Source organism: Vulpes vulpes, chromosome 4 (genome assembly GCF_048418805.1).
Source record: "Vulpes vulpes isolate BD-2025 chromosome 4, VulVul3, whole genome shotgun sequence".
NCBI lineage: Eukaryota > Metazoa > Chordata > Mammalia > Carnivora > Canidae > Vulpes > Vulpes vulpes.
Window position 1 is genome coordinate 26,350,770 of NC_132783.1, and position 26,529 is coordinate 26,377,298.

The window sequence follows — 26,529 nt, forward strand, 5'->3', positions numbered from 1 at the left end:
AAAGGATTTTTAACTAGGGGACTGACCAAATCTGATTTATATTTCTAGCAAATTTTTCTGACTGTTGCTAGATAATAGATGGATGGGTAAGCAAGAGTGGAAGCAGGGAGAGTAGTTAGGGGAGGCCATAGTCCTGATGGATGGTATCAGGGCTCTATCTTAGCAGTTTAGTAAAAAGGAAAGATGGAGCAGGTTAACCCGGGTGGCTCAGGGGTTTATCTTTGCCTTTAGCTCAGGGCGTGATCCTGGAGACCCAGGATTGAGTCCCACATCAGGCTCTCTGCAGGGAGCCTGCTTCTCTCTCTGCCTGTGTCTCTACTTCTCTCTCTCCTCTCTGTGTTTCTCATGAATAAATACATAAATCTTTAAAAAAAAAAAAGATGGAGCAGATAGATGGAATCTAGGAGAAAGAATCGACTGTGTGCACTTTCCTCTCAACCCTGAACACAAATGCATCGAATATCCAGTCTAGAACATGATGATTGCTCAATAAACGTCTGGGAGCAGTTCATGGAAGGTCACCTGTTTACTTACTCCATCTCTGTTTGCATTATTCACAAAACATGGAAGACAAAGAACACTCCCACAAACAAAATATCAAGAAGCTATGGTCTTGTGAAAAAACTAACTCCCTCTTTTTTTTACTGCTTTCACCCTAGATCCCAGTTATGCCATGTCATAGGTAAGACATGCTAGTAATAATTTGGCAAAATGCTATACTCATCTGAGTTACATTAATAGTAATTTATCAGGGGCTTACTACATGTCAGATACTATGCTAAAAAACTTTATGTACCTAATTTTGTCCAACCTTACAACGACCCTGTGAGATGGGAGTATTTTTATATTGGAGAACCTTGATGCTCAGAGGTCTAATGGATCTGCCCAGGTTACCATATTAGTAATGGACAGAGTCTACATTTGAAATCAGGTCTATTTATTTCAAAGCACAGGCTTTTATTCACTATGTGGTGCTACCATTTCTATTCTCTCTTTTTTCCTGAATTTCATACAACATTCCATGAACACCTAGATTCTTTCACTATTGAAAGCAACCCTTCCTTTACATTGAGTGAACAACTAACTCCAGTCTGCTTGGTAACAAATAGATCAGAACGCTTAGCGAATTGAAAAATGAAGGAAATATAGCTATCAAAAAATCAGAGGCAAAGATAGTAGTAAAATATATTTGAGACTAGGGAAATTGCCCATAGATGTAACTTCGAGGGTGGTGATGTCATAAGGAGGCCAAAGAGAAAAAGGATGTCCAGGCCTTGGCATGAGGTCCATATGAAAGACTCTCTTCCTCTTGATAGAGGCCCATGTCATTATTTTAAAAATGCAGACTAGTTACCATTCTCTTTATTTAACCAAAGTGAGTATGGGAGACCAAAATATGCGGGATGCATGCTGGGAACCACACTAGGAACATCACAGATGCCTCACCCACCTGGGTTTCTCAGTGATTGAGCATCTGCCTTTGGCTCAGGTCGTGATCCCTGGGTCCTGGGATCGTGTCCCACATCAGGTTCCCCACAGGGAGCCTGCTTCACCCTCTGCCTATGTCTCTGCCTTTCTCTGTGTATCTCTCATGCATAAAGAAAATTTTTCTCACAGCACTCCAAGGCCCATATTTTTTATCATCAACAGGCTGCAGAGATGAAAATGGGGACAGAGGAAGTCTCAGAAATGGTCCAGTCATACATAGGGAAACCATGCAAGAGATTCCTACCCAGGCCTGCCTTCATCACAAGGCCATGTTCTTCCTCACATACCATGTTGTACCCTTCCATCCTTAGCCCAAGAGACATGCTAACAAATAGCAAACTCATTTCCTGGTTGTTAGGACCTTGCAGACCACTCATATTCAATTTGTAAGGGGAATATGTTCTTTTTTTTTTTTTCATCTTTGTAAGTATTATAGCCTTTAGGGAGAGGAGAAGACTTTCCTTTTCTTACCAGAGCTATTTCTTCTCCTGGGTGCTGCCTACCTCTCAGCGGGTTTTACAGAGCCTACGATATTCTGCTAAAAAGATTTTTATATAAAGATAGTGTTGTTTTTCCACTAGAGAGTTGCCTCTATTGAAGGGCTGAATTTTTATTTCGAATAGTTCATTAAGACAAAACAAGTTGAACATTTTTCATCTTTCACATATTGCTTTTGGGATATGTCCTTATGTCTACTCAAGGGTTTTTATATGACAAAATCTTTATCAATTTATTTGTTAATGTTCTTTGAAAGGGACTCGGTTCCCAAAAGTTTATCTTATATACTTTATATTATACATTGGTAATATTAGAAAATGTAAGTGATCACAGGCATTTGAGTTTCATATTTAAGCCAAGGTCTTTGATATAGAGAGAACACAGATTTTAGAATTCCGAGTTCGAGATATCATCATGGTCAGGTTCTGGTGAGAGCTCTTTTTCTGCTTGCACGTGGCTGCCTTCTCACTGTGTGCCCCAAGGCATTACCTCAATGCATGTATGTACACACATACAGATCTCTCCCACTTCTCACAAGACCATCCATCTTACTGGATTAGGACCTTACCTTGATGATCCCATTTAAACTTAATTACCTTCAAAAGCTCTATCTCCAAACATGATGATATTGGCAGAGAGGGCTTTATGGTAAGAAGGCAGGAAAGCAGTGGGAGGGAGACACCATTTCATCCATAGCAGTAGCAGGCAGCACTTAATGCCTGCCACAATCTTTAGAAAACTACTATGAGATCATTCCCATAGTAAATATTTGGGTATATTTATGATCACTGTTAATATGAAAAAATTTACCTTTTTTTCTAGAAGGAAAAACTAAAAAGAAATAGCCCCTGAAATAACCAACATATTTAATCCCTGTCATGCCTTGGTCTTACATGGAGAAATCAATACCCTCAATCAATCTATTCAAATGAATAATCTGAGTTTAGTGCCTAATTTTTCCAATTAGCAATAAAAAGGGGGTAGGGTGACCCAGGTTCCATTTTACCTCAGCTCACCCTCAGGCTTCAGCTGGAGACTCTCTCATCTTTAGGTTGACACTACAGAATTTAACAGAAATTGAATAAATACTTGATTAATTTCTACCAATTTTTCGGTCAGAATTAGTGAATTTTGGCTTGTGTGTAACAATGAGGGGAATTAAATGTTTGTTTCTTCACAAAGAAATTCTATTTCTCTAGTTGTACAAGATGTTAATAATAGTGAAAATTGTTTGGGGATTTTTGTCACTTCTTTCCTACACTAGAAAGTTGTGTTTGCAAGAATTGAAGTCAAATGGAACCTTCCTTATCACTTTTGATATTCATTAGAATGCTAAATAAGTTATTTTTCAAATAAAAATTACTTTAAAAATTAAAGTACTTTAAAGTACTTTAAAAATTGAAATAAAAATTATTTTATTTTTAAGAACAGTATCTACTTGGGGCCCTTGGGTGACTCAGTGGTTGAGTGTCTGCCTTTGGCTTAGGTCATGATCCCGGGGTCCTGGGATCAAGTCCCCCACCAGGCTCCCCAGAGGGAGCCTGCTTTTCCCACTGCCTATGTCTTTGCCTTCTCTCTCTGTGTGTGTCTCTCATGAATAAATAAATGAAATCTTTAAGAAAGAGAGAATAGTATCTATTTGATAAAATATTAAGATATTTGTACTAGTAGAGACCCGTGAATAATTTAGAAAAAGGGACTGAACTTAGATCACACCCTTTTTATACATCACATTCCTCATCATTAGTTATTAAGGAATGTAGAAATGAAATAAAAAATGAATTTAATTTGGTCAAAAGATGAAGATGACTATTAACTCACTGTCGGTGAAATGACGAATAGTTACAGAATAGACTATGACCCCTTCTCCCAACATTTGTAAGAGAATGCCTCTATCTTGGAACAGAGGAAATCTCCCTAGAATACTGCAAAACTCCACAGTTCACTGGGGCTTACCTTCTGGCATAAAGATTAAGGTAGTGGAAAGCAAGAAGGACATCATGTTAATACAACTATAATAAATGACTATTTTTAGAAATAAAAACTGCAGTTCTCCTCCTCTTCTTCTTGAGTCAGTTTACAGTAGATTAACACTTTCTAATTTCTGCTGAGATAATCCAATTGGGTCAGTGATTGAGAGTAAAGAAACACAGTAAGACCTTAGAAGAATCTATTGAAGTATAAAGCTTAGTTGTACACGTTGTAAATATTTCCAAGCTAGCAACTGGTTTTATTGATATAATGCCTTGAGATTTATCCTCTCACTCCCAGTGTAAATCCCACGAGAAAACCTGATGGCTCTGGGGACAGAAATGAGGATGAGGGTAGGAAAGATGAAAAGGTTACTTCACGGTCAAGTGGTTACAAACATGGGCTTAGGAGTTAGGCTGTCTGGGTTCAAACCCTGTCTCCTGCATTTGACAATTTATTTAAACTTTCTGTGAGTTTCCTTATTTGTAAAATGGAGCTAATAGAGACCATCTAGTGTAGTTGCTTGAGGATTAAATTTTTTATATTTATATTTATAAAATATTTAGAACAGAGCTTGGCATATGATAAGTGTTCAAAACGTTGTAGGAGAGTAGAAACCACACACTGGGCTCTAGGAAAATTCCTTGGTTCAACTAATCCTGGTGCCTTATTGAACTAAAGTTATTGGATGGATTTTTCCAGGTCAATGTATTTGGAAGTTTCCACACAGGATCTTAGGGGTCTGTATATACACAGATACCTATATTAGAAAGAAAAAAATGTGTAAGAACAAGCAGATACCTGTCTATCATTCCCCTTGGCCATATATTTTTGACGTGACAATGCCTTTGGAATTACTATCTAGAAAAATGATTTTATCTGTTAATTGACTATGTTCCATAAAAATCTCCAAGCACAGAGATACAGGCACTTGGGTGTAATGTTGAAATAAAAAAAATGTGGAAAGATGTTGGTATCCATCATATTTATATTCATTGTGTCCTAAGTTTGAATCTAGATTATCCTTCAAGTGGGCTTCCTAAAAGATTTTTTTTATTTTATAAATCCCACTGAAGAGTTTAGCTCTAATTGTTCCATGAATCAGTGGAGCCATAGGGATTTTTGCACATGAGGTGGCTTTCATCTCAGTTTAGTTCAGTGTTTTCCACATGTGTTTCTGAATAGTAAGGAGTTCCAGAGTGGAGGATCCACGTTCCCCAGGCATTCCTTATAGGACTTGTAACTATTTAAATCTCAAGCCCACCTGCGAGTCAAAGTTATGAATTAACCAAATTAATCAATTAATCAACCAAAATAAATCAATGGTGGTTTTCACCTTTGAGGTCAAAGAGGATTAGGCAGAAATTATCAAAAACCCATTTCACCCCTTCTTACTCCTCAGAGAAACGGGAAGTATCCATGACTTACATATAAGACCTCCGGACCACTGATCTTGGATTGATTGATGGACAGATGGATGGATGGATGGATGGATGGATGATTTTTCAGTTGGGCTCAGTCTGTAGGCTAACAATTTTTTTGTTTTAGCCAGAATCTAAGGGAAAATGGTATGGACAAAATTTTAAGAAGGGAAATTGAAAATAACCTATGCTTCAAAGGCTAGAAAATATTTTGTAAATTAACGTTGAAAGTAACTTTTAAATCTTTCTGATCCAAGCTTATGTTTTTGTTTCGATTTCATCTGTCTTCCTCACACTCTTGAAAAGATTATTTATTTATTTATTTATTTATCTATTTATTTATTTATTTATTTATTTTAGAGAGAGAGTAAACATGAGTGGGGGGCAGGGCAGAGGGAGCGAGGAATCCGACTCATTGAATGGGGAGCCCTACACAGGGGCATGATCTCAAGAGCCTGAGGTCGTGGCCCAAGCCAAAACCAAGAGTTGGATGCTTAACTGACAGAGCCACCCAGGTGCCCCTGGTTTGTCTCTCTTAAGAAAAAAAAAAAGCATATAACTGTTTTTATAAGTCATGTATCAGGTACCTTTCTTCAGCCCCTCAAACACTTTTTGAAGTATGCAAGTCATAAATGAATAATTAACTGCAATATTAGCCATAAAAATTATCTGTAATAAGTAACAAATCCAGCAATAGAAAATGAATGAATGGTTTTCCTACAAAGCTCTAAAATATACAGTGGTTACTCAATACTCACCATTCAAAAATATGGCTATTTGCTGCCTTTAGAGGAAGTGTTTTCAGGTTTCCAAGCCAGAGTTTGCTCAACACACACATTGCAAAGGCCCATCTAACCATTTTCTGTGTGTGCACAGAGGGTAATAGAGATGCGGGAGACATGATTTGCCCTGGAGCAGTGAGAACTGGTCTCTAAAGAGCACAGCTGCTCCCATAACATTTTTGAAATGAACTAACAGAGGTCTTGTTTGGGATCTTTCTAGGTATAAGAAAAACTTTAAGATAAAAAAGAAAATACCACTGAACACCATGTGGATTGCCAACTGCATGGATACAGTGGGAGATGCCAACATCCGTTCTGGGAGGTCCTTTGTGTTGGGCTGGCCCACGGTGAACTTCGTGGCCACCTTCAGGTAAGACCGATGCCTTGGTGTCCTGTATCTACATGGCTTGAAAAGGATAACATTGTAATCTATTGTCTACCAAGCTGGTGACTCACTTCTTGACCTCCCATGACACTTGTTTTGCCTTGTACTCTGCGTAAGAAGGTGCTTATATCCACAAGGAAACAAGTAGATAATGTATAGTGGGAACTACTGGAGTAATTTCCTTCGGTTTTGATCAATGGTTTTTCAAATTTTGTTGTCTTACCTTTATGATGACCTGCGAGATTTTGGTGGAGTGGGGTGAGGAGAAGAAAGCAGTGTGTTAAGTGCAACTGCGTAAAACAGGAATGAGGCTTGGGGTGTGGATGTTTCAAACAGAGATGCAAGTGTGGCATGATCCCTGTAAACTCAGAGGTGTCTGCTCAGGATATCCAGGGTCGAGAGCCACATTCCCATCCTCATGTCAGCCTAAGAATGTGTCTTACACAACTAAACTCTACTCAATGGAATCAAATGAATAATCTGAGTTTAGTGCCTCAATGGAATCATATTTTGTTTCAGATCGTTACCAACTAAGATAATCTGTACACAGCAATTCAGGCAACCTAGTATTCAATGGCATGATCAATTTATTTGTATAATTACATACTGTTGTTAAGGGAATTAACTTGGGAGTGTAAAAGCAATTTCTCAAATTTAATGGGACCCTTTAATAGTACTTGCTCAAGAAATCTATTCCGGTGATTTAAACATGCAGATACCTCCTGGGAATCAGAGGGCAGGATCTTGGAGAGGAGACCTTGAACCTCACTCTGTTGTAGTTGTCCCAAAAGAAAGAAAGAAAGAAAGAAAGAAAGAAAGAAAGAAAGAAAGAAAGAAGAAACCAAGTTTTTATCAACAATATACAAAATGTGGTACAGGAGCTAGGGACAGGAGGGAAGGGAGAGTGACTGCTTAATAGACACATGTTTGCTTTGGGGTGATAAACATGTTCAGTCACGATCGTTGCACAGAACGATGAATATAGTAAAGGTCACTAATGGTCAATTTTCTTTTATGTGTAATTTACCACAATAAAAAAGAATGCTGGTAAGTGATAAGTCCACGTGTGAATGAGCCTTAAGACATTTGCAACTTTGGATATTAAATGCTGTGAAAATTTTAGCAGAGAAAATATTAATCTTTAGTAATTTTGCATCAGGGGATTGATCTTTCTCAGAAGATCACAGTGATGAAGAATAAGGTTTTTAGGAACTAATTTAACATATTACAATCTGCCATATGCATAAGGAAATAAAACTATTACAGGTGTTTTTTTCCAAAAAAGATATTCTTGTTTCTGAGCCAAGACAGTTCCATCAAATTGCTAAATTTCTTAAATGTGATTTAATTTGAATGGTAATATTCTTTATATCTGAATAGCCCTTGCAGCTGCAGGAACACTCTGAGCTATAATTTAACCCCTTTCCAGTTCTGGAAACTAAATATCAGAGTGGTTAACAACGTGCCCGTGATCTCATAGCTTGCATCACATAGTCACAATTAAGTTTTCAGATTTGAAATCAACTTTTCTCCCTCTTTAGGATCTACTTCCCATTGCTTTAATACCACTCACAGAAGAGTGGAGTCCATCAAAACCACTCTAAGGGGAGTACAATTTACACATCCACATCCCTTAACAACGGGCTGTTCATATTTTTAGTCTGGAGTGGTGATCTTAATATGTTAGTAGGAGTATCGTACGTTCCTCAATTTTTTTCTTCTCATTTTTTAAATTGCAGCTCTTCAGAACAAAAGGAAAAATGGCGTTCTTACCTTCAAAGGTATTTTGTCAGTGTAATATTATAAGTCTTTAACCCATGATGAAAAAAATGTAGATCTCTTCAAAGCAGTGCCCCCAAACTATGTTCCCTCCCCTTAGTACGAATTGTTACACTATCCTCCAATGATTTCTTATTTAATTGTACCCTGCCCATTACTACAAATAACCTGCTCTCCTTTACATCCATATATTGCTTATTTTTTTTTATGAAATTCTGGTTATTACTCTCATCTTCCCCCACTTTCCAACCTCATGATTATAGCTAACATTATTCTCAAAACATATATTAAATTTCCATAAGTGCAGTTTACCCTACCAAGTAATGCTCAAAGCAACTTCTCATTCCTACATTTGAAGGTGCTAGTATGACCTCCGGTCTAGGCAGGAAAGCTTTGGTGCCTGGATCTGCTGGTCAAATCTCACATGACAAGAGTGATCTATTGTTTTCCTAGTCACAGCTTATTTTCCTGAAATATTTTTGCATGTTTCCTTCCAACCCCCAATTTTTTTTTGCTGAGCTTATTTATATGCATTTAAAAATAACGAAGTATGTTGAAAATATGATCAACATAAATTGATTTGAAAGTAAGGTAATTTATCCTACTCTCTTTTGGGTTACTATCGAATTGGATTAGGTACATCATGCTAGCCAAAGAGAAGGAGCAGCCAAAAAGCATTCCCCTCAAAATCTTCACTGAGAACATCAAGAACTGTGCCTGTGTAAGTATTTTTAAGACCAACAATTAAATTCTGAGTTCCTAATTCTGACTGAATGAAAAAATGGGATAGAGGTGGAGACACAGAGAGGGAGGAAGCAGTGAGTTGGGGAGAGAGGAAGGAGAGAGCAAAAGGTAGGAAGAGAGAGAGAATATTTAGAAAAGTGCCATGAGGAAAAATGTATTTTCCCCCTCTCCATGTACTTCTTTATAGACCTAAAAACTGTGTCCTAGGTAACATGAAGCAAGAGGAATACATACTACAGTGCTTAAGCAAGGAAAGAGTATTGGATGTTATGTGTCTATGACATTTCTCTGGATCCTTCTAATTGCTTATAGTGGCTTGTAATACAGTGATTTAGAAGGAACCATCATTTTTTCCAAGGGCCACCACTTACATACAGAATGGTCTGGATTGTCTCCACAGTCCTTTTTCCCCTCCAGATATTTTATTTAGTATAACTATAAACTCAGAGAAAAGTTGTAAATATAAAAGTAATACAAAAAACACCCCGTATACTCTTTATCCAGATTCACTATTGGTAACACTTTATTCCATTTGCTTTATCATTTATTTTCTTTCTCTGTGTCTATTACATGTATGTGTATACATACGTTTGAGGGTCATACATATACTATAGCCCTTTTTCCTTAAACCTAAGCATTTCTTAAGAATAAAGATATTCTACAGTTATCACCTTTAGTGAATTTAACCTTGGCGTAATACTTTACTCTGCCATTCCCATTCTCATTTTGTCAGTTGACCTCAATAATGTCTCCTTTCTAGTACAGGATCCACTTAAGGATCAGGTGTTTTATTGAGTAGTTATGTCAAATGCAGAGGAGTTTCAAAAAGTCTTTTGTTCCAAGGAATATCAGGATTGAATTGAACTAAGAGGGATGACACTTTTAAGGGATCAGCATATTTCTATTTCAATTTCTTTATACTGTGGGGAGGAAAAAATCAAACCAATTGGCCCAGTTTTGTGTGTAAAATTTGATTTCTGAAATTGTAGTACAGTAACCAAGACATTTACAGTGATGAACAAGATACTTTGGGTATCTTTAAATGGTATTTTTTGTGGTTGTTGTTATAGTTCGAAGTAGCTCTAGATCACACAAAACAGCATTTGAAGGTGGAACAAAAAAGGTATTCCTGGCTAAAGCAAAAGCCATGCAAATAGTTTGATCTGTTGTTAAGTGCCAGCTAGATGCACTGCATGAAGGAGAGAGAATTCTCTAGCAGCAGAGCACATTCTTGTCTCTGCCTTTGATATCAATTGTGGCAGTGGTTTACATTCAGAACTTTCCTTGGAAAATTACCTTGAGATTTTTAAAAATCAACTTTATTGAGGTATAGTTTTGGTGAAATAAACATTTCTGATGTTCTTCACCCATTCTTAAAGATCCAAGTTTCCCACTGCACTGTTTCACTTCATCCTAGAAAGATGATTCTTAGCATTCCTTGTGCAGAACTGCTGCAAACAGATTTACTTAATTTCTTTTATCTGAATATGGCTTTATTTCACACTGACTCTTGAAGGATATTTTTGGGGGTGTAGAATTTTGTTTGCAAATTTTTTTCCTTTTAGTCCTTTAGAGATGTTCCAGTCTTTTGGTCTTGATGCTTTCTGATGAGTAGTCTGTGATTAAACATTAATCCTCAGTAGGTGATTTGTCATTTTTTCTCTAGCTGCTTTCAAGTTTTCTCTTTATTTTTGGTTTTTAGCAGAGTGGCTATGAAGTTCCTAAGCATGGTTGTCTTTGAATCTGTCCTATTTGACATATTCTGAATTTCTTGAATTTGTAAATTTATGTCTTCACCAAATTTGGGAAATTTTAATCATTATTTCATCAAATATTTCCTTCCTCATTATTTCTCTTTCTCTCCTCCTGACAGTTCCATTCTTTCCATATCAGACACTTTCACATTGTTCAGAGATCCCTCAGGCTCTGTAATTTTTTTTCAATCTTTTCCCCCCTTTTCTTCTTCACACTGGATAATTTCTAGTATCTATTTTCAAATCACTGACTTCTTTTCATCATCTCCATTATGCAATGTAGCCTAGTCAATAAATTTTTTAAAAATATTTTTCAAAAAAACTAAATAAATAAAAATATTTTTCCGATAAAAATTTCTATGTTAAATATTTTTCCTCTCAAATAAGGAAAAGTCATTAATACTTCTTATTTCTATACTATGATGCCTCTATTTTTGTTTAATGTGAACATATTTTCATTTGTGTCATTGAGCATTATTGTAATAGCTGTGTTTGACTAATAGTCTAAGCATCGAGATCATCTCAGGTGTGGCTTCAGCTCTTGAAAATTGATCTCATTTTCCTGGTTCTTCATATATTAAGTAACAGTTTTGACTCATGAACATAACCTAAGTTTTCTTTTTCTTTTGAATTATTTCAAAAAATAGTTTATTTTTCTGAAGTTATTTGTTTAGAGAGAGTTCTATCTAATGGAATTTGTCTGTTGGGAGAACCTACAACATGCAGGAAAATATACATACATCCTTTAATTACTATTTGAATTGCTATTTGAATGATTATTGAATTACTTTGGGACCATCTGTGATATCAAGCAATTGCATTCAATTCATAAGAAGAAAAATACAATGAAAGGACAAGGAGTGATTTATGAAAGAGTTTCTTTTAACTTTGCTTTTAATATTTTCAAGGCCTGTGGGTGTCCACTTGTGCTGTTTCTTCTTTATGCACTGTTTCCCGAAGGACACAGGCCCCATTGCCTAAACATGTTATAAAAACTGTATGCATAGTAAATGTTCTGGTTACATATTCTCTTATATGACTTTCGTAATTTTTGTAATTCAGATAGTTTGTAATTCAGATAGTCTTATAGATCCATCTCAGATTGCTATTAACCCCTTTCAGAAAATTTTCTTTAAACTTTTCCTAGTTGTATGGAGCAGTTTCTCAATGTATGGTCTGATAGAGAGCTATTAGAAGTACCTACTCGCTGGCAGAGTTGTGAATGGAACATCAACTTCTAACATTTCCAGTCTCATTTCCTAGATTCATCAGTCTTAAGAGATTGCAACAATGGAAGTCTTAGTTAACCATGATGCCTGACAAAGAAAATATGGACTAAATAGTAGTTTTTAAAAAGTGTCTTTCATAGCCAGTTCTTACCTGATTTTACTGAAACCGACTATGTAATTACAAAGGAACTAAGCCAAAAAAAAAAAAACCCAGAAACAAACAAACAAAGGAACTAAGCCATACTATACAAACACAACTCAGTAAGAGAGGAAAGTATCTAGTGCCTTCCTTTAATACTATCCCCCTCCCACCATTTTGGAAATAGCCTTATGGAGCTGAGGGTCACCCCATGTGCCCTCTTAGAATTCTCAATTTTTCTCTTCCTTGCTTCAGCTGCTGTATTTTGTATGCCACAAATTCCTGGAGGGAAATATATGTTTTACTGACATGTTTCCTACTAGCTTCATGTTATATAAAAAAATGAAAATATAATTAAGGGTTCGTGTTCTACACGTGCTTTACTTTGTCATTACCTGGAAACAAGCTTTACTTTTGGAGTATGGATAATAATTTGACAATTATTTGGTCACATGCTTTAAATTTTAAAAAAATTGTAGCAATTTTTCTTATTTATTTTTTACAGTCCATAACTGTAACAGTGACAAATTCTGACACAGCAAATGACACTATCAACATGTTACTAACAATGCTGGGAATAACCGTAAGTTGCCTACTATCTATTTTTAGTTTACGAACCAACTTTGATTTTTGAGTTTTGTGAGTGTGTGTGTGTGTGTGTGTGTGTGTGTGTGTAGGTGTTGTGCACCTCCCATCATAAGACAGCTGATTATTGTGGATAACATACTCATATTTTTCCTTCCAACTTTAGAAATTGAAGGCAGCGAAGCTATAGTATTAGCTTATACATGAGTGCTATTCTTATATTCCCATTTGAAATTTTCTGCAAATTCAAAGTTATAGCCTAAAATTGGACTATAATTTTAGAGTGCTAATAACAATATGCAGTTTACTGTATATATTTTAAATACAGACAATAAAGATGTTTCTAAGTTTCTTTTTTATTGTTGTTTCTAAATTTCTAAATATTTCCTCCTCTATTGGACTCTTCTTTCTGTGTTTTCAATTCTGATACGTCTCCATCCCTATTGACCCTAGTTATCACACAAGGAAGGACTCAATCCGTTTAATGAATCCTAAATTACATGTTCTGTTGTACATTTTGACATAAAGACTACATGGCTACAAGCTACCTCCTTTTGATGCAGATCCTGAGGATGAAGCAGCTCATACCCTTTAGCAACTGGTAAAGACAAAGACAAGTTCTGAATAAGACCATGGATCTGGGGCTGATCTCTTTTTATGAAAGAGAAAGATATTTGAGGATGAGGTTTTATAAGGGAAAAAAGAGGGACAGTGATAGATGGAGAGAACCAAAGGGAGCACTTGGAAAGCACAGCTTCTTATCCAAAATCCTCTGTAAATGTGATGTGACATAATCATAAGATGGTTTGTAAATTCTATCTGAGCCAATGGTATAATAAAGGCCTTTAAAATTTCAGAGCAACGAGAATTTGGCAGAAGAAATCAATGATTTCTGTACAAACAACATTTAATAATACATCCAAAATAAATTGAATTTATATGTACTGACTAAAGCACATCTTTACATACGTTTCTAACCTGTATGATATAGAAACCCTAAGTAAGAATTAAATCCTGGAAAAGAGAGTGAGTGGTTTGAGGGATGAAGGTGGGGAGATTGACTAATGATTTAACTCATTTTATTTCATGTTTGTGATTTTCTTTACTTAAGCGATCAATGTCACTAGGCAAAGAATTTCTATTTTAATGAAGAACTGGGCTTATTTGGCTTTATGTATACCTGATTTAAAGGATTCCAGCATGGCATTTCCAAACCCTACCCTACCTTATTAGCTCTTACTTCTTATTTGCAACACAATCTTGAGCAGATTTAGCTGTGTGTGTGTGTGTGTGTGTGTGTGTGTGTGTGTGTGTGTATCTGTGTCTGTGCCCATACCTATGACATTCCTTCATAAGGTGAAGGCCATGATTTTTAATCAGGAGTCAAGGGCACATGATAACTATTACCAATAATTCCATTTCAAACGTTTTTTTGCTTTCGTCTCCAGGAAGACTCTTTAAAATAGTTCAGCAATCTTTATAATTTAGAATTGTTTGTTTCAAACAATTGGGATTTTCAGTATTACTGGGCAATAATTGTGCTGGGAGTAATCATTTTCTGCATCTGACATGCTGCCTAGAGTCCTCATCCTTTCTCTCCCTAAAGTGGAGTTTGCCTGCCCCAAAGCCAGTGGCAGACTTCCGTCCACTATCTCCTCAATGTCTCTTGGGCATTTGTCTCCTTTGGCTCAGGGCTGCTGAGCTATTGATGCCTCTCAAGGTACTTTGCTCAGGATTAGTCATAGCAGAGTATATGGCTCTCTGGACAACATGCATCTCTGGGCAGGGACATTTGGAGACAAAGGCCAACGCTATCCAAGGAGTCTAGAGACAGCAGAAGAGAGGACTCTGAGATGAGACTTTTACTCCATAGTAAAGGGACACAAATCTCATTTCTTACACCATGGGCCACCCACAAAGTGAGGGGCTGGCTGTACTGTGGTTTCCCGGTCTTTATCAAAAATTACAAGAATCTGGGACAGTCTATTGGAAGCTGTGAGGGGAACTAGTTAACAAGTACTATAGCTACCTCCATGGACCAAATACCATTTATCCTGGCCCCAATTCTTTCTTTTTGGAAACACAGATATGCTAAGGAAATGTGTTCTTCAAGTACTGTGAAAGATATGTTTTGACACCTAGTTCTTTTTGTTTCCAAGGGCTCTGAGAACGACTTCCAGCTGTGGGCGAGTTCTGGCAAGGAAAAACTTCCACTAATTGGTAAGTGTCAGGGAAAATCTAAGATGGGATTGATTAGGTTCAAAATTGTAACTCTAAGTTTCAAAGTAATGGTTGTTCTTTCTTAAGCTTCAAAATCCTTAAAAGTGAAAATCACATGCAATATTCACTCACATGTTTAATAAAGAATTACCAGGTACTGTTGCCCAGGCATTGATAACATCTCTTCATTCAGCAGCTATGATTTAGTGAGGGAGAGAAATGTAAATTTTTGTTTCTACTTCTTTTTACCTGACAAACAGAGCTGTCTTGAAAAAGTGTGATTATTTACTATTTACTTACTTATTTACTCATTAGGTATGAAAGCAAAATGGATTGGAATTTTTCCCATACATTTATTTTTCATATGTCAATTTTGAATTCTAGTTCCTAACTGCTAAGAAGCCTCTATTTGTGAGAATTCTCTAAAATCCAGTTATGTCTCTGAATCCAGGTACAGATATGTATTTAACACCCCTGCCCTGTGCCCAGTTTTCTCTGCATCATAAGGAAAATGAGATAATCACATTTAAACTCCTCTCATCTTCACTGATGAAATCGCCTGCACTTTGCTGTTTCTCAGGTTTTTTCCATCACTGTTCTTAAGGTTATTGATAAACAGATTGCACCTCTTCTAAAATAGTTATTAGCACAAGTTCTCTGAAAAAAAAAATCTTTGGATTAGCAAAATTGTTTAATGTTTCCAGTAATGGAAGGGTTTAAAAAAAAAGAAAAAGAAGACAGGATTGGTAGCAGGCCTTGAAGTATAGTAATGGATGGTAATGGTGACAATAATCTCTTCTAGAAATCTTAAAGCATTCCTTCTTACATGAAATTTTTTTATCCTTTTAATAAACCTGTGAAGCTATAACTCTTTTTCAAATAATCTGGAAATCTAAACAACCAATTTCCTTTTTTTAAAAAACAACCAATTTCTTTCTGCAAAATATATATTCCCAGTCTTAGACTATAGAGTCACAAAGCTCATCACTGAGAACAAAACCCCTCAGTACCACTTCCTGTTTTGAATTAATGTTGACATCTTTGTAAAAGTTGGACAGGGGCAGCCCTGGCGGCTCAGTGGTTCAGCGCTGCCTTCAGCCCAGGGTGGGATCCTGGAGAGCTGGGATCGACTCCCACGTTGGGCTCCCTGCATGGAGCCTGCTTCTCCCTCTGCCTGTGTCTCTGCCTCTTTCTCTCTCTCTGTTTCTCATGAATAAATAAATAAAATCTAAAAAAATAGTTGGTTAGCAGTAAAAAGGAAAAAAGTTAAATACTTATATATGTTTTAATAAAGTGCATTAATTTAGATAAAATGATGTAGATGGTAACTTTTGAGAATTTGAATAGCTTCACACACGAACGCAGCTCTAAGGAATCTGAAGAGCCTGTCGTTCATGATGATCCATTAGAGCATTCAAAAATGCATTTTTTAAAACATACTCTCAATTCTCAATTGTGGATTAACTCCTGGTTATCTTGGTTTGGTTGTATTGCTGTCATAGAAGCTTCTTTTTCCTTAATGGAGCGAAGTCCCTGTGATTCTTGTGAACATTGCATTCATGACGGATGAAAAGAACAGCAAAAGCTCCTTTAGGTACATTCAGTAATAAATCTGGAATGACAGAATGAGAATTTTCATTCTATTCTTAAAAAATGAAATCCATATCATTTCATAGGGTCTTTGAGAATTCTCTAGAGAGGAAAAACAATTTAAAGCATAAAAGAGCAAAACAAATCACTTGGCAGGCAATTCTGGATAGCTCTGGGTGTGGTTTTCTATTCTCTAACCATCGTTTTACAGTTTGCTTCTGGGTTTCCCACTCTGCACACCCTTCCTTCTGATCATTGCCTGGCAGGACACCCCATAGAGGGAGGGCAGCAGTGGAAGGGAACCATAAAGCATAAGGGCAACCCATCCCACTACTCTAGAGTAGCTCTGGCTGGAGAATTGACAAAAGGAAATGAACAAAAAATCTGTTCGACTGACATTCTGTTGGAGAGAATAGTGAAGATAGCAATTCTATATATATATACTCCAAATATTTAAAAATTTATTAACCAAAAAATAAAAATAAAAAATAAGAATATTAACCACCAATGCTTATTAATATATTCACTCTGATAAGTTTGTGTGTGGACAAGCATTTCAAAGAATTAGTGTAAGGCTCGACGGGGTCAAGTAATTTGCCTAAGATGTATAGATGTAGTTAGTGTCAAGGCACAAACTAGAAAACCTTCAACATTCTCAGATAGTTACCCAGCAAAAGTCAGCATTGTTTATTGCACTCATGAATATATGTATTTCAAGCAAAGTAACATGCTTTAAATTGTTTTCTCTTCTTAAAATCTTTCTCTTGGGCACACGCTTTCTGTAAGGTGTTCCCACAAGGGTGCATATGATGCTCACTGAGGAGGCACAGCCTTCTTTATCTAGAAGTCCCAGAAAAATACCAACATATACAAATAGGGTGATGCTTACACTCAGGTAGTTTGATGACAGCCATCACCATCATCTTAAATATTCAGGTTTCTTTCCATACAGGACATGAACATCCCTATGGAATTAAAATGAGCCATCTTCCATCTACTAAAGCACTGCCAAAGGAAGCAGAGGACTCCATCTCTCCTTCCCCAACTCAGGAGTCCCTCCTTCTGGAGCAGAAGATCACAGAGATGCAAATCCATTTCATACTGAAGCCCAGGCACCCAGCCCAGAACAAGCAAGGGAGAGGTGAGCCGCTTGCTTTTCTTCAAGTGCCTTCCCTTGGCTCATGTCTCCATGCTTAAACACAATTCAGACACACAGTTTATTCTTTCTGGGTGAGCTTATTGTCATCAATGAGGAGGAACAGTATAGGAAAGAATGCAAAAACTACCCAAAATCAAGCTTAGAAAAATTCAAAAGTCTGACATCAAGACCCAACTCATTTCTATGAAGGTTGTTTCCTTGTTTTAAATCTTTTGGGAAGACCTTTAACTCCTGTCTTTCTCTATACCCTCAGAGCACTTTCAAGGCTGCCCTGAGCCATGCCTTGTGCTGAGTAGTATATCATATATTTAGTTTAACGAGTTGTAGGTAGCATCATTTATGTTAAAGTTGAGCAAACCGAAGCTTTAAAATGCTGAGCTTCATAAGTGGCAGGACCAGGATGCTTCTGGTGCAGTGCTGGCACCCACATGAGTGGAGGTGGTGATGCACTCACTACATCCCAGAAAAGCCAAGTGGCCGGGTGTTCAAGGTTATTTGGTGAAATGTTCCTCATGTGCTTATCCTTCGAAACCTTGGCTCATCTCTGGACTCTTCAAAAATCAGTTATTTAAGCAATGTTAAGGAATCTTCAAAGGAAAACATTCACAGCTGAGCACTAGAAACTTTGAACTCAGCTTTTCACTGCTGGTCACCTTTTCTTTGGAAAGCTCTTCCTTCATAGGGAATGTTGAGTAATTAAAAATCATCTCTGGAAACTGGTGCCTTCGTATATATATATAATATATATATGCATTCATAACCTCTATAAGTGCATTCATAACCTCTCATTGTTTTTTTCGCTTCTATGATTTCTTTCAAGCCTGGGACTTGTGTGTAGATGTATATTTACATATATGTTTGAGTGTGTGTGTGAGGAAGTAGGTTTCCACACTTCATTGTGGTTTAGGCTCCTTTCAGTAAATGTTAAACCTATTTAACCAAAAACATCATCTCTGGGTGGGTTAGTGGGATATGACAAGAAAACACAGCCACCACATAGCCAGCATGTAATGACAACATCCCAAGGACCCTGACTGCAGCAAGTCATCCTTGAAGATGGCCCAGAGCAGAGGAACATAGAAGTAGGGCTCAGGCAGATTGTGTCCTGAGAAGCAGATCCTTTGGATGGTAGAAACTTGAGCACTCAGAAACCAAAGAGGAAATCTGGGGCTGAGGGGAGACTGGCTGTGAAAGCAGAGGATTACCAAACTCAGCCTGATTTGCATACCAAATCCTTCTAGCTTTTAAAATCAGATCTGACACCTGAACCCACTGATCACTCCAGTAGAAAACACATCTACAGGTTCAGTGCCTCCTGATGCCTTGTAACTGGCAGTAACTGATGACACAGGGAGTACTCACCTTGAGTCTGATCGAGTCTCTAGGTTTAACCATCAGTCTGAAGGATATGACCAAGAACTTATCAATGCCATGAGGATGCTGTTAGCCAACATCAGGACGTGGAGAGTTCTACACAACAAATGACTCAGTTTCACTCTTCTAGCCACTACAACGAACACGCTGCAAAATGGCAATGGTGAAAATAATGCTAAGTGAATTAAAATACACTAATCTCCCTTCTTCCTTAGATTCAGGCCAGACCATGAAAAGCACTGCTTTCAGAGACTGGGCCTTTTGGCGGCGCTCTGGCACTTGCCAGAAAAACCAGTGCAGAGTTGCACCATCGGCAATACCACAACAGCTCTTTGGGGTTTCACTCACAAATATATGTGATAAGGACAACTTGCCCTTCCCAATACTGGTAGGTCTCAGTTTGGTCTTTTTTTTACCTTCCTGAGGAGAGGGACCTTGGAGAGGCAAAGTGTTCTCATGCAAACCTACCCTCAAATGGAGAAATCATTAGACAGTCCCTGGCTTTGGCTGAGAAGCTTTGCTAGTGTCATTTGATTTACCTACTGAAGAGTCATTTGGCCAATACAGCAGAACAACGTTTTGCCCATTCCACTTGTTTCCACCGAGACCCATGTAGGCCTGTTCAGATCAGTCAAAATGGACTCTGTGTGCATGAATCATCTTCACATTCTGCTGTTGTCTTCCTGAACTCACAGTAGTCTCAGGTCTCCTTCAACGGAGTCTACTTAATCTAACAACTGAAAACATCTTACCTAAGCATAAAGACTCATCCTGAGGCATATAAGAATCTGCTAATTCTAAAAGAGGATGTTAAATGACAGCCACAGAGTTTGCCCTTGTTATCTCAAATCGGTGTACTGAATTGTCAGTGTGGAAATTTCCTGAGTACCCAGGACCTCTGCAACCCTACACTAGATTTGGGAATGTTATCCTAGGTGTGAAGAAATTAACCACGTTAGTTCCATGCTTGCTACTACCCCGTCCTTGCATCACATCAATTTTAGGGGGTAGCTAGAAGTATTATCCTCCATACTTTACAAATGAATTAGCTTTCAGTATAGTTCACATTTGCCCCAGGTCACACAAATGATCAGAAGCATAATAGGTTTCCGATCCCTTGGTCTATTGGACTCCAGCCCTTATTATCTTTCTACACTGCAGGGAGGGGACATGAAGATAGAGCAAAGGACAGTGAAAGACTCATGAAGGAAATGTAATCAGATAATAAGAAGAGAGCTTTTGAGCTTTTTTTTTTTAAGGAAGAAGGGAAATAGAGACAGTTGGAATGGAGGATACAATCACTTAAAGAGGAATCAACAAATGGGAAATGAGTATGGCAAAAAGATTTCCATACTGGGGGAAGAGCATCTATGTAAGAGAATAAGGAGCCAAGACTGGTAAAGTAGGAGACAGGTGAGGATTCCACAAAGGCCTTGAAACACAGAAGTTTGATTTAAAAGGGCAAATTCAATGAAAAAGCTGATTAAAATAAGTGATTACAATGTTTCAGTGTATGACTGTACGGTGGATTTTTGGGTAGAAACTATAGAGAGACATTGACTAAAGAATCTAAATTGACTTTAGTCCTTCCAGCTCTAAAACCGTACACCATCCAATAGCCTAGCTCTTTCTAAAAGGAAACAAGCTTCTGCTCTGGGCTTGGGATACAAAATGTATATGCTCTTCTTTTTTTCCTACAGGATATGCTTTCCGTGATCAATCGGAAAGGACCACTCCTGGAAGGCATCTTCAGAAAATCAGCCTGTATAAAATCCTGCAGAATCCTAAAAGAGAAACTAAATTCTGGGGACAGAGTTAACTGTTACAGCAAATCTGTTCATGTGGTAGCATGTGTTTTAAAGGTGGGGAAAGGTCTAGCTTTACCACACATGGGTAACTGAAGCTGTGATGGTGTCTTTCATTATGATTGCCCAGGAACCAACATAGGCATAACTGATTAAGAACTTGTCAAACTGGAAAACACTTCATGAAATCAAATTTAAGGAAGCTACTGTAGGAGTTAAAAGCCCCATACATTAGAAATACTTTCTGTTTTCACCACAAACAGCCTACCTGAGGACTCCATGCAAAATACTAATACTAATATGATACTATTAATACTAAGAAATTTCAAAATATACACTCACACATACATAATATTTACCAAAGCAAACATCCTGCTTTGGATGACATCCTCACCACGATCCTAATGAAGGCAGTTTCCAAAAGAAAAATCATACGAAAAATTTGAGAATAGGTAGGGAATTTCACAATAGTAAGCAAATGTTTACTTTATGAGGAATCCAAAAAGGCTCAGTGAGGTGACCAAATCATTCTTAACCATCATTGTCGCATTGTCTCCTGTTTCTTGATGCCTTTTACTTTATAAGTCATGGAGGAATGATTTTGCCATTTGTGTCTCCTTTCACCACATCCTAGGCATCCTTTAGTTAATATTTGTGATGTCTAGCCCACCATCCAAGGTTATAACGACATGTTAGCCAGCTCTTGCTACATGCCAGTTTTGATAAACCTAACTTTTGGAGTAGGTGCAACAGACAAAAGTAGATTGGAATTCTGAAAATTCAATAGATCAACTCAAGAACTATATTAATTTGGAAATTATACAGCTACATCACAGATATCCCATTCTATTGCTAAAATGGGAATGGAGAAAGAAGTGAGAACTAGAATAGAGAATTTAATCCATCTACCTTGGCACTTGCTATCAGCTCTCAACAAAACTAAGTTAAGGCAGTAATGATGACACTCTTACAATCAAGGTCATATGTGGTCCTTCCTTGTCACATTTGGTCTTTTCTTGTCCCTCATTTCTGTTCAACTATATGAAAGATACCAATAGTCCCTGACCACTACTACACTGAGGTCCAGTAAAACACACCACTAAATATATATATAGGCATCAAGAGACAGGGGAAAGAATGATGATACATTAGGTACTCGAATAGCATGATAAGTGTTGCCCTCCTGAAGGTGCACACATGGAATTGATGTTTCTAGCAAGGTTTAATAGGGTCTTTTCTATTCCTGTGTTATAGGCACAGACTAGGAAGATGGTGACCACGTGTGCATAGAGTTCTTAGACATTCCTGAAGCTTTCCCTACTTAAAGTTGACTAATCTTTGTGGAGAATCAGACTCTGCAACCTTGGCCTGAATAGTATCATGCCAAACTATCTGGAGAATTGGCCTACACTAGAAATGAATACATCCTCAGGACCATCACGAGTTTGCCATTAGACTCTCTACTTTTGTATAGTTCAGGAAAGGAAGAATGATACAATTATGAGAGTAGCTTATGTAGTAGTTTGCAGAAAAGCACACAAAAGAGTAAGTGCTATATGATACAAGGGAGCTTTGTCCTCATTTACACTGAAGCCTAGGCTCTGCTTTGATGCTTTCATGTTTGTTGGAGAAAATCCACACACCTGCTTTTGCACGTACAAGTCAATGGAGAATCAGAGCAGAGTTCCATGTGGGTCACAGTTTGGGTATCTATGACGGAAGTAAGACTGAACTGAAGTTTGCAACTAAGTGTTTTCTCTGTAATATTTCCAATATATATTTTGTATATGTGAGTGTGTCTGTGTGTATTTTTCTTTTATCCACATAAGGATTTTCTTGAAAATATTGAAGGCAGTTTACTTTCATCGGACCTCTATGAAAAATGGCTTCGTGTTCTTGACGAAGTGACAGAGAAGAAAAAAATAAATGCAGCCCAGAGGTAATGATGCAATAATTACTCTACTCTGGTCATGGCTCAGAAATACAGCCAATATACTATTAGGAATATATTGGTTTACTTCTTGCCACTTTGACCACTAAAATAACATTCAATGCCACATAGTTTCAATTCTTGTCACCCATGGAGGGCAGTTTCAGAATAGAGACATGCCTTACGGCTATTATTGTACTTCTCCTGACCTTATTAACATTGACTCATTAGTCATTGTATAACTTCTGAATATATGAAACTGGTAGACAAAAGTCAGTGGCCAAAGAGATGCCAGTGCATCAACAGCCAGTGGCATAACCTAAAGTTTGTCAAACATTTAAACGGAGTGGGTTAGCTCAGAAATTGAATTCGGTAAAACATTTTTGTATACGTTCATGCCTGGAACTCTGCTACAGCAGGCTGTATACTAGATCTAGAAAGATGTTCTCTGCTCTCCATCTCTATACTTCCAGCTGCTAAGTGCAGTGACTTGCCTTATTCAAAAGTGCATCTTTCTGACTTCAGGCTTCTAGCCCAGCTGCCAAAAGTGAACGTTGTTCTCTTGCGATACCTTTTCGGAGTGCTCTACAACATTGAGCAACAATCCTCATCCAATCAGATGACAGCTTATGAATTATCAGTGTGTATAGCCCCAAGCCTTCTTTATCCACCTAATTCCTGCAGGTTGGAATTGGAAGAGAACTTCAAAAAAAAGGTAGGGAGAGCTCTCATATGTGTCCCCTCGGGTTTATAATCCAGGCTTTGAATCTGAAATGTGTAGTAGTAAATTGGATGGATCAGTTCTGAAAAGTGCACATCTTCCTAGGCTTTCTTGGAATGGCAGGTTTGTTATCCTTCTCTGGTGGAATATGGGAAGGGGTCTTAAAGTGGGAAACGCAGAGCAGTTGAGTCACTTATTTCCCATCCAGGAGATTCAATACTAGACTGACTAAACAAAAGAGAGAGGAGTGATGTAATATGGTAGAAAAGACCTGGGCTCCGGAGTTTGACAAGCCAAGGTTCAAATCTCAGCCTGATCCTTGAGGGAGAGCTTGTAACCTTGCGCAAAGACATGGTTTCCTCATGACACAATGGTAACAACCCCCAGTTCCTGTGGTCGTTACTGGCACATCCTAGGTGGCTTGGGCACTAAGAGCACCCATGGCTCCAAACACATAGCTTTGCTCTGCAAGTTGTGGCTCATTTAGAAAAACACTTGACTACTCTTTTGCCTCCGCTACATCAGACAGAAACTAGTGAGATATTCCAAAACATCCTGATGAAGCCACACATACCTAATAAGATGACAGCTTCCCCAAGCTCATGCCAAGAGCCAGCATTATTCAAAGTAAGACATGAGAAGGGACTGCGGCTAGACAAACATGTTTTCTCCCCAGCCCTGTGAGTTTTTACTCAAAAACAAAACAAAAGAAAACTTCAAAAAAAATCCACAGGAATATCCACTTTCCAAAAAATATTTGTCCATATTTAAGAAATGGATATCATAGGATTTTGTCACTGCTTTATACATCTAAATCAGTTATTTTCCTAAGTTACAACCCAATATTTTCTGGAAGCAAAATTTTAGAAAATAAGTAAACTTTTAGAAAGTGGGTTACTTTGAAAACTATCCTAGTTTTAAAGATGTAACCTTTGGTATCACAATGTTAGGTATTAAATTAGGCCACAAAGTAGGAGTTTAGCCCTCTGTCTAGTAGTATTTTAAAATCTGTACTCAAAGTACAATGGAAAGCATCACTCTATGTTATTTATTAGAGAACTTGGGTTTCTATATATTTTTATCAACTCTGAATTTTTCATAGAAGTCTTTCACAGTTTTGGTTAGATCCAAGGTTTATAAACAAAATGTGACCTATAACTCTTCCATATGAAAAAGAGCACCCCACTGTGTTCTTTTTGCATTACAGGCTTCTCTCATACAGTTTTTGATCGAAAATTGCCTGAAGATATTTGGCGAAGACATCACTTCTCTCTTGGGAGAGAATTCAAAGAGTTGTCATAACAATGGGAAGGCTGCAGGTACTGTGGATAATTTAATAGGCTTTAGGGAGACACAGGCAGCAAGGTTGCCAGGGGTCATGGCAGATACTTAGCCCTGCTCTGGAGCCCAGAGCATGCCCAGGGCAATGATTCCCAGCTGCTCCTACTTCTGAAGGCTGGCTAGCAGGTCAAGGGAGGTTTCACACTGTTGGAGACCCACGAAAGCATAGAAACTTCAAGACGTTTTGGCAGTATTAGGAGATAGCATGGTATGATACAGTGTTTGGGGATATTTTTAAACACAATTTTAAATGGATCCCGCATCTATATTATATTTTGTATGTGGGTAAGCATATAATGCATAATTATTTATTTCTACTTATAATATATAAATCTGCTCTGGTTGAAACCATAGCACGGGGCTTTAATTCCTGCTCCATTCTCTTTTTGATCAATGGCTCTTGAGGCACCACAGGATTCCAGTGCTCTTTAAAATGAGTTGAAAATAACCAGCATCATTGAGAGAAAAGGACTTGACTTGATGTCAAACAACTTCTCCAGAGTACAAACTCCAGTGCCCCCCGTTGATCATCTACATGACCTTTGACCAATTACTCTAGCTCGGTATCACTTTTTTCATGCCTAAAATGTGGATAAAAATAATGCCTAAATCTTAGAAGTGTTGTCAAGATTCAATAACATAAAGGATGTAAAAACGTTTCTAAAACACAATTAATAGAACTAGGAGAAGTTCCCCTGAGCCTAGTGCGAGTATTATTGGAGCCTAGCAAATCACAGCTCACTGGCAACACCCCATTTTTTGTAAATTGGAGTTTAGATTCAAAACCTGGAGACACATATCATCAATCCCTCCATACTTTTGACATGTCTTCGTTTTACGACATATACCTCATTGTGTTGAGGGAAGCTTTTGGATAATCCATGTCATCAGGAATTAAGATGAGTCTAGTACCATGTCTGAGAATATGCTGGTGCAAGACAAGTGTTTGTTTTTCATGTCGTCCGTGACAGAAAATCAAACTGTTGAATCCAAGCCAGTGAGAGTGATAGTGATTTCCAGAAGAGCACAACTGCAGAATGCTACCAAGTCCCCATGTGGTCCATCCACCTACATGTCTACAGTTTAGTAAGGCACTGAAGACTGGAATCTCCATAATGACCCTTGACACTTCTTTTTCTGTTTTTTCCAATGAATGAGAAATGAACCCCTTCCAAGACCCAGCTATTTCCATTTAAAGTTTTTTCCTTGGTCCCATATATTCATATTGAGGAATCTTCCACAAATTATCTCCCCTTTTCACTGCCTACCATATCCTATGACCTACTTTTTGAATTGTATTGTACTGTGTTGTGTTGTATACTTTTATATGGATAATAAAAATCATTCCATTGCTCAGTAGGTTAGACAACCATTTCTTTGGTTACGATTCACATAACACTTCAGTGGAGACTCATCTGAGCAGTTCTGGTCTCAGACTGGATTTGAAACCAGAGGATTACTAATCTCAGCCTGATTTGCATACAAATCCTTCTGGCTTTTAAAATCATATCTGACAGCTGAACCCACTGATCACTCCAGTAGAAGACAAACGTCTACAGGTTCAGTGTCTCCTGTTGCATTGCAAAGACAGTAACTGATGGCAGGAAATTCTGA

General features: G+C 37.7%; 1 protein-coding gene across 1 annotated transcript in view; it reads left to right on the forward strand.

Annotated features, from left to right (window-relative positions):
* The window catches only part of LOC140598738 (rho GTPase-activating protein 20-like), a 41,881-nt gene that overhangs the window by 13,420 nt on the left and 1,932 nt on the right, over nucleotides 1–26,529 (forward strand). The window contains exons 5-15 of the mRNA XM_072757267.1: nucleotides 6,381–6,530; nucleotides 8,285–8,326; nucleotides 8,961–9,045; nucleotides 12,696–12,773; nucleotides 14,935–14,995; nucleotides 17,538–17,726; nucleotides 19,334–19,506; nucleotides 20,819–20,980; nucleotides 22,753–22,862; nucleotides 23,379–23,568; nucleotides 24,782–24,893. Of these exons, the coding sequence (XP_072613368.1) occupies nucleotides 6,381–6,530; nucleotides 8,285–8,326; nucleotides 8,961–9,045; nucleotides 12,696–12,773; nucleotides 14,935–14,995; nucleotides 17,538–17,726; nucleotides 19,334–19,506; nucleotides 20,819–20,980; nucleotides 22,753–22,862; nucleotides 23,379–23,568; nucleotides 24,782–24,893 (1,352 nt within the window). The remainder of the gene's footprint in view (nucleotides 1–6,380; nucleotides 6,531–8,284; nucleotides 8,327–8,960; nucleotides 9,046–12,695; nucleotides 12,774–14,934; nucleotides 14,996–17,537; nucleotides 17,727–19,333; nucleotides 19,507–20,818; nucleotides 20,981–22,752; nucleotides 22,863–23,378; nucleotides 23,569–24,781; nucleotides 24,894–26,529) is intronic.